General features: G+C 45.7%; 1 protein-coding gene across 2 annotated transcripts in view; it reads right to left on the bottom strand.

The window, feature by feature from the left end:
- Positions 1–469: 469 nt before the first annotated feature.
- Ddi2 (DNA damage inducible 1 homolog 2) overlaps positions 470–9,038 on the bottom strand; it is a 48,289-nt gene continuing 39,720 nt past the window's right edge. For both annotated transcript variants that reach the window (XM_052715626.1, XM_052715627.1), the window contains one exon: positions 470–8,706. In XM_052715626.1, coding sequence (XP_052571586.1) covers positions 6,899–8,706 — 1,808 coding nt within the window. In that variant the 3' untranslated portion in view covers positions 470–6,898. The remainder of the gene's footprint in view (positions 8,707–9,038) is intronic.

Raw genomic sequence — 9,038 nt, 5'->3', positions numbered from 1 at the left:
TGAATCATAATGCAAATGTTTTCCAATGGTTTTAGGCAACCCCTGTGAAAGGGTTGTTTGATCCCCAAAAGGATTTGCAACCACAGGTTGACAACCACGGCTCTCTACTACCAGTGCTGTTTTTTTCAAGATAGGGTTTCTCTGTGTAGCTTTGGAGTCTGTCTTGGAACTGGCTTTGTAGCCCAGGCTGGCCTGGAACTCACAGAGATCCGCCTCGCTCTGCCTCCCCCTGCTGGGATTAAGGGCGTGCACCACCACCGCCTGGCTCAAAATGCTCATCTAACACATACAGGGGGCAGATCTCCAGCAACCTGGACAGTTTCATGGCTGCTCATTCTTTCCAGGTTTGGGTACATAGAGCAACGCTGCCCCAGTACATGGGCAGAAGTAATTTAAAAGGCCAGGGAGTAGGAAACAAGGACCGGAGTGAAGTAACCACCTCAATTTAAAAGAAACAGATCAAACAAAATTCTTATGATAAAAACTTTATTATCTTAAATATCAAAGGTTTTACACATCACGTTTTCTTCAGAAAGTTCCTATTAAAGAAGAAAAATAAAATAAAGTGTTTGGATTATTCAGGGCTGACTTACATTTCAAAGTGTGACCAAAAAAAGAAAAGAAAATCAAACTCAAAGGCATCTAGTGCGTTCAGCTGCAGACAGGTCCTAAAAGGTGGCACAATGCAACCAACTCTGGGATTACTGAGTGCAGTTCCCATAAATTGTTTTCCCAACTCTTGAAGCATGTGAGCATGACTGGACCACTGGCAAGCAGATTGTGCCAACCAGCCTCGCTTCAAGAAAAGCCAGGAAACCTCGTGACACACAGGCAAGAAGCAAAGCGGGCTTCCTAGTCAGTCTGCCAGATGGGGCTAGGAAGCCATTGAACAAGCCACCAGCCCAACTCACCATGAAGAGATCTGGACACAAATGCATAATTAGTCTCTCATGAAAGGTGCGTGATATAGAGCAGATTTGATCAACACAAAGGGTCCCCCTGATGTCTCTCCAGAACTAAAGATGTCCAGGGCAGGGAAGAACCCAAGCCTAAGCACTGGGGTGGAATGGTGTGAGACCACGTGTCTCCCAGGCTTTACGGACCTGTCAAGTAGCCTGTAAACACAGATCTGGCTAGCTCATGTAGGAACATAGATCTACTCTGCACGTCACTGGTACATTTGTTTAAGTTTGCAGGTTGCAGGCTACTAAACTCTTAGGTATGATCACTGCCCATCACCTGACCAGGCCCAGGGAAAAATAACCCTCATCCATATTAGCTACTCCAAGCCTTCTGAGATTGTTCACATAGACACAGCTCTATAAGCAGCAGGCTGACCTTTTACTCTGTGCCATCTCCTGATCTGTGGTTCAAACTTCGCAGGTAGAGACTCCTACGTTCTTGAGCCATTTTCTTGGTAGATTTCCCTAGATAGTATCCTAAAAATTAGCAGTCTCCCCCCCACACTTCATAAGCCCTCTCCTCATCCCCCCACTCTTAAGTACTGATTAATTTTTGAGCATATTTCCTAACTGTAAAGCTCAGAAATCACTAACAACCTACTTTTTTTCTATGCTTCAGGAATGCATACATTGGACTATCTTAAACAGAGGGTTGAAGAATGTCTTGCAGAGTATGTCAAGTTCTGCAAAGCAACCCTGCTTGCCCATCCCACCCATCGTTCACTAATCTTGCTGCTCTGGATTTTCATTTCCACACACTGCACTCAGTTGCCTTAAAATAGCACATCCCGAGAGGCCTCCGCTGAGTTCTGCTCTCCCAGATGGTTGGCATCCCAGTGCAGCCTGGCTCACCAGAGGGTGGAGGATGCTGCACACCGACCCATCAGTGCGGCATACAGTCTTCTCAAGGAAGGAAAGGTAACTCACTCCTCTTCTTCCATTTACCTGACTTCTACCCTGCCTGCTCCTTCCGGGTCAACAGTATTATACACTGATTCCTCAGCATCTTTTCAGTTATTTCTACTAAATTCTTATTTAAAATTATTTTCGCTTAGCAGTGCTGGGGGTCAAACCCAGGACCTTGTACATGCCAGGCAGGTGTTCTACCACTGAACTACACCCGTACTCTCCCCTCACTTTTCTGGAGACAGGGTTTCATGTAACCAAAGCTGGCCTGAAACTCATTATGTAGCCAAGAATGACCTTGAACTTCTGATCCTCGGGTCTCTGCTTCTCCAATGCTGGGGTTACATTTATGCCACATCTGGATTATGCAGTGCTGGGTTGTAGGCAAGCAAGCTACTTATCAATGGGCTACATTTCCCAATTGTTTTTATTTTTACTTATTTTGAGACAGTTTCTCCCTGTAGCCCTTACTGGCCTTGCACTTATAGCTTAAAGGTGTGTGCCACCACATCCAGACCCTAAGTGTTTAAACAAAACAAAACTAAACATTTAAAGTATAACTCTAGCTTTACAGCATCTGACTCACTGTGGGCTTGATTTTTTTTTCCGTCAGTTCTAAACTGCAACCGAGTATGTTTAAAAAGAAAAGCATGGGACCCAGACATTACAGAATGTGCCTCTAACCTCATAGTTCCAGCTGTTTGAGGACTGCTAGTTCAAGGCCAGCCTGGGCTACACGAAATCTCTTCTCCAAAACAAAAGCATGCCAATAGGTATAAACAGATCTTAGTTAACACTTGTCTCACGTCTCTCCTAGACTGAAGGCTTCTAAGGCCAGGCTCCAGTCTCCTTCCGTTGCTGCTGAGCTCCCAGGCTCAGGGGTATTCAATGTTTGATGAACAAAAATACGGGCTCTTGCTCAGACTGCGTAACTTGACAGGAGCTAACTTCCTGTCTAGAATGTAAGATTTGATTTCCTCCCTAACAGCACAAAATGCACAACAGAAAATCTAACACACACCTCGAAACCATTTTTGGTATACAGGATGCAGAAACTCCTATGGGGAGACCTAGGATGTTTGACTGACGCAGGGTAAGAGTGAGTCAAAGCGGCCACGAGCCAAGGACCACACACTGCAGCTAGCCCTCTCCAGGAGAGCTGCCCCTCTGACCTTTCCTGATACTCCCAAGATGTGATGCTTCTGCTATTCAAAAAAATTAAGGCACAAAAGAAAAGCAAGTACATCCAAGGCTCACCCTGAAGTCCTTCCTGCGGCTCTCTCTACCGACACTCAAGGGGTTAGGTAGCCCACAGGAGCTCTGTGCCAGCCCTCAGGGACCGCTGAGTTGACTTTCTGCTGTCAAGAGGAACTCATTCCCAGGAAACACAAAATGCTATCTAACGTAACTACTGAGACAAGTGGCCTTTCTTCTCCAGGAGGGGAATATATGGTAACCTTTGCCTTTCTAGTCAGCCACAGACTCTTACATCACCAAGACTGGCTTTTACTTTAAGGATCAGACCCTGGACCTCACATGCGATGCAGTAGCTCTACCACTCAGTCATGCCCCCAAGCCCCATGCCATTGTTAGTGATACACCAGACAGTTCAGCCACATTGTTCATGCTCGCCACAGGTAGCAACTGGAATGCACTGCGTGAACTGGGCATGGTGGTGTGAGCCTATAAGCCCAGCGTTCTAGAGGCTGAGGCAGAACTGCCATGAGTTTGAGGCCAGCCCAGGCTATGGCGAGATCCTATCTCAAAAAACAAAAAACAAAATCACACAACAAAAAAAGAAAATTTGCCTTGACTCTCCTGCAATTATTTGCAAGGCAGTTTATTATATACATGGTAGGAAGAAAAGCCGCCAGATGTGCAGGCATCTGTAGACATAAAAGCTGCTTTTCAACCTATTGCAAGATATTTGTCAATCACCTTATCTATGATAGCGTACATATTTATTTATAGACATGAGCTGAAGAGTTGAAACAAATTCTTATGGCTTTCGCTAGAGATAGAAAGCTGTAGAGAGGGACAAACAGGCAGAAGCTACACAAACTGTTATAAAATCAGTGACACCAGGTCCCTATCCCATTCCTATGTACCCTCTTGCCAGAGAAATGCATTGGGTGGACACTTAGATCAGAGGGGCTAGGATTTGAGGAAGAGGTTCTCGCACATCATTCAACATCTACTCAAGCTTCCTTTGCCAAGCAACTGGTCTCCACCTATCAACACCCAAAGCCCAAACTGTGGGATGAAGGCTTCTGGCTGTCTAAAGTCCTGAACTATCCCATCTGGAAACAGTCCTTCACAGAAGCAAAGGGCCAAAGCCCAGCTGCAGTTATATTGTCTGCTACAAGCCCCTTCTACACATCAGCTTCAGCCCAAGTTTTACAGGTAAATCCTCTTTGGTGCATACATGGAGACCACCACTGGAGGTAAGTGCCGACCACGGAACCTCCGACACGGTTTGGTAAAGGAGTTGCCCACCCGCCCTTGTGGTTATGGCTGTAACCTGACACCTGAACACTTGGATTCACGATGATTTGATCTTACTCTTGGTAGTTAGCTACTAAATGAAAACTGACAGTGAAGTCCACTAGTGCCATGTTCCTTAATGCCCCTGTTCTAGGACTGCTCCATTTAAGCCAACCAATTCCTAATTTTAAAAAGATTTTCTGTTTTTAGACAGGGTCTCACTAATGTAGCTCTGGCTGGCCTTGAACTCAGAGATCTGCCTCCCTCCTGGTATATGCCAGCATGCCTGGCCTTTATTTTTGACAGTTTAAAAATCAAAAGTAAGTATATGCTGAAAAGAAAGTAATGACCCAAAGGAACAAAGGATTTGGCAAATGAGTTAAGCTCAAAGGATTCCTAAAAAGAGTATCTGTGTAAACTACTGGCCTATCAGTTTGCTTCTAAAAATAAACATACCTGTAGGTACATTAAAAGCTATGGTAATGAAATCTTTTCCAGACTGGTATTCGACATTCTGCCTAGGGCTGTCTCCCAAACTTCCACATTGTAAAAAGTCAATAGCCAAACCACTGGGCTTTCCTGCCAGTTTCTTCTGTTCAGAAGGCCTTGGGGTGGGTGGGTGGGTCTGTCATCAGTACCTTCTCTATCCACCCCATCCTGTGGTCTCAAAGATTTGTAACCCTAAAATATACCCCAACCCACCCCCTAAGCAAATACCAGGCCTCGCCGCGCTGCTGCTTGATCTGGCTCTAACCACAGCTGAGTCGGGCGGCAGAACCCCGGAGCAGTTTCCTAGTGTTACCAACATACATCTTTGGTGCAGAACATGCAAAGAGTGTACGAGCTGTGCTCGTCTGAAACAAAGAACTTCTTGGCTAGCCTGATGTTCTGAGTGCCAGTTAATGGAGAGTAGGAAACCGCAAGGCTATCCAGAAACCATCTCCTAATTCCAGAAAGGATCATGATACTCTGTGTGACTTGCCATCATGTCCTAAAGTGAGTCTCAGCACACAAATAATATGGCAGAAAGGAGGATGGACCAGAGAACAGATCCCCGTAAGTGCCCCGAAGGTTTCAAAAACCCCTGAGATATGAACCCGTCTCTGCTCAATGACTTTAATTTTGATGGTAAGAACAAACTTTCAGAGCGGGGGGAGAAAGAGACTGACTTTAGACAAAAACCAGTTAATGCTAAGTTCAGAAATCAATTTCGACACTTCCATTTCAACAAACTGCAAACGCTCACCGGAAACCAGGGATTATCCTCAAGATCCTTTTCAAGAAAAGCAAGATTCCAGATTCCTGCCAGACATCTAAGACAATAGTTTATGTTCTAGGAAAGGATGCTTTCAAACCTATCCGGAGGGATTATTGCACAGTGGGGCCCACAGGACAACTTGCAAGGCGAGAACTTACATTAAAAAGGCCACGGTAAACACATCTACAAATTCCACCCCAACTCTACCTCAACGTGGTGAACACAAACATGGATCCTGCTTAGAAAAAGAAACTCCTGAGGAAAGAAAGGGATGAAAACTGTACCAAGGCCACTGTAGTCAGAACTTCAGCTATACTCACTGCCATGAAGAACACTCACAGACAGACCAGTCTAAGCACCAAGAGGACCAGGGACAAAGGTTCTCCTAGCTCAGTCTTGCTCAGCTCAGAGCTTAGACTGGATGTGGGAAGAACCTCCCACATGTTTCAGAAGCTAGGCTCCTGGCGGCCAACCCGTGAGCTGAAGCTGGACTCACCACTGGCCACTGAGGGCTGGGGTGTCAGTGAGATGACCCCAAGCCCTATCTCTAGTACATTCCAGTGTTTTGTCTAAGCCATTATCTTTTACTTACTCACAGTCCTTGACATTTGCAAATGGAATTATGATCAGGTTTTTTCCCCTTCCCTTTTTAAATACAAGTAGCACCATGTTTCACTTTGATGTGAACTCCCCCATTCCCACCCACTGTCATAAAGGTATTTGGCAATCAGTCCATGCAGCAGCCTATTATGCACAAGACAGCCCAGGTGTTAAGCCCCCCCACTCATCCTACTTAAATGTCACCCCTGAGCACACAAATCAAACATACAACTCGAGAAGTTATTGAATTCGTCTCCAGCGTCCTGTTCTAAGCCACATCCTGCACACAGCACAGGCAGAGTCACAGCAGGCGGCTGACCTGTTCCTAGCTGCACAGGTGGCAGGTTCCTCATGGCTCCTGCTTTCAAAGCATTCACTCATCTAAAATGGTATGCTATACACAAAACCATCCATTTTATTCCAGAATACATCATCTTAATGAGAATAAAAAGCTTTTGTATGCACATACTGCCAATACATTTTAAAAGGCCCAAAATTTAACAAGTAAAATAGACAAATTCATCAGACAAAAGATCATAAATTACTTTGGCCGGAAAAAAAAAATCTGGCTCAACATTTTGCTTGCAGGTTTCTACATATACTGTGTATGTGTGTGGTGAGTGTATATCTGTGTGGAGAGGGCTTTCACAAACGGAATGGAGTACGGTCTAAGCCCACTGTCCCACAATTACGTAGGGACCACAATGTTCTTTGCTAGCAAGACAAGAAGTGCAAGGTCTGCATTCCCACCAACTCGATGCAAAGCCCCGAGGGCTTCTTGCAGAGTGAAGCCGGCACCAAGAATCCGGTTAACATCTGCGGCGGGAAAGACGGGCGGCGGCGGGAGAGCGGAGGGAGAAGACAAGGGCTGTGGAGCAGGTGGGTCCAATCCACGAAAGGGCGGCGCGGCTCCAGGGCAGACATCGCTGGTCTCCGGCCCGTCTGTGCCTGGATTCTGCATGTGCTCAGAAGGCTGACTGTGGGTACCCTCCTCACCTACTGCAAATGTGGGTGACATTTCTACACCTGAGGTGCAGCGTGACTCATCAGATGGTTTGGCTGAGGTTATGACGACAGAACAGTTCTTCCTGGCCGACTCCCTTGGTCTGGGGGCAACTTCTCTGCCATTTGACAAGCTATCGCCCAGACCCCTGAAGCTAGTGTATGCTTTCTCTTCTATCCCAGCACAAGGTGCAGTGCCTACGAGGTCTGTCTTTTCTGATTCAGAGGGGGCCTCGTGACAGGAGACTTGCGGGTACTGGTCACTAGGGATCAGATGCTCATTTGGGGCCCTCTTTCCTGAAACGTCCAAAATACCTGCTTGGCTTTCAGCTTCCATCTCTGACTGACAGGTAACATCTTCAGGTGCATTTTCCAAAGCTGGCTTACAGCTAATGACCAAAAGTTCATGCAGTTCTTTCAAGGCCACTGTGACAGATGAACAAAATTCTTCAGCTGCCTCCACAGAGGGGTGACCATGGTCACTTAAAGGGGAAGGGGAACTGCGGCTATCTTTGCTATCCATCACAGACATTTCAACAGTATCTTCTGGGAGCTGCAAATGCCGGGTCAAAATGGAATGTTCCATGCTTTCACAGGAGGGGTTACACTGTCCTGTTTCCACTTCCATTGAGGGATTATCTGAAGTGAGATGCGATGCACCAGGGCTCTCCACACTGACATTCTGCCTGCCTGTTGAGCTGCGCAGAGCAACCAGAGCCTGTTCAACTGTATCCACTTCCATCAGGGTTTCTGAGCATGAACAGCTACAGTACCCTGAAGCTAAACTTTTCTCTGTACTTAGAAGATGAGCATTTGTCTGAAGTTCATCTCCTTTCATCACAGCTTTCAAATTGACAATTTTTTCTTGGTCCTGTTGATTTTCTTCATGAAGTTCAAGGTCTTCTGTGTCACAAAGACATTCGTGGTCATGTGGAACGTTCTGCTGTCCACTCCCATTGTGTGGTTCTCTGTGTTGCTGAAGGCCATTCACTTGACTTGGGTTCTGATTTTCTGGATGCCAATTCTTTTCTTCCACAAATACCTGTGGCTCCTGCATCCCAGTAGTTGTGTGAGAGAAACTAGTGTCCTGTCTTGTATGGAGATAAACTCTGAGGCCCTGGGTTCTTCCTTCAGCAGATTTCTCTGGATTATCTGCAACAAATGCTTCTTCAGATGAATTACGAAAAGGCATAGCTGGATTCTGGTCTGCTGGGGAAGCGAGATCAGGAAGACCCTGGAGAGGAGGAGGAGGGTCTGTTTTCTTAGAGCTTGTCTGAAATTCAGCCGAAGTCTTCATAGCCTCCATAGCTATAGGTTCAATGCTACTGGGGTCACTGGGCTTGATGGCGCAGACTGAAGCAGAGACAGAGCGAGCGAGACTCTTAGGGCTGCCAACCTCAGGACTCTGCCCGGAAGAAGGGGCTGGAGGGTGGAATCCATCTGAAGTCAGCAACGATGACATTCCCTGTGAGGTAGATTCTTTACTGCTTTTCTCTGTGAAAAGGGAAAAAAAAAAAAAAAAAAAAAAAAAAAAAGTAAAGGAGAGAAAAAAGGTTAGCAGATCACTGTATTATCAGAGAATAATATCTCAATAGAATAAAAGCAGGTCTTTTAATTTAGGTCTCTCTTGGAAACATGAGGCTAAAAAAAAATACAAGAATCTTTCTGTAGTAAATGAGGACAAGAATCTTTCTGTAGTAAATGAGGTAGCATCATTGAACCTGAATCGAGTGTGTCTTTAATAAACGTTACTAAAATTCCATATGTAAAGAACTGTAACATGCACTTGACAATGGCTCAAAGACAGTTATGTGTGTATTTATCTC

The sequence above is a fragment of the Peromyscus californicus genome, unplaced genomic scaffold (assembly GCF_007827085.1).
Source record: "Peromyscus californicus insignis strain IS unplaced genomic scaffold, ASM782708v3 Scaffold_5__1_contigs__length_169319896, whole genome shotgun sequence".
Classification (NCBI taxonomy): domain Eukaryota; kingdom Metazoa; phylum Chordata; class Mammalia; order Rodentia; family Cricetidae; genus Peromyscus; species Peromyscus californicus.
This window is presented reverse-complemented; position numbering and strand designations above follow the sequence as displayed.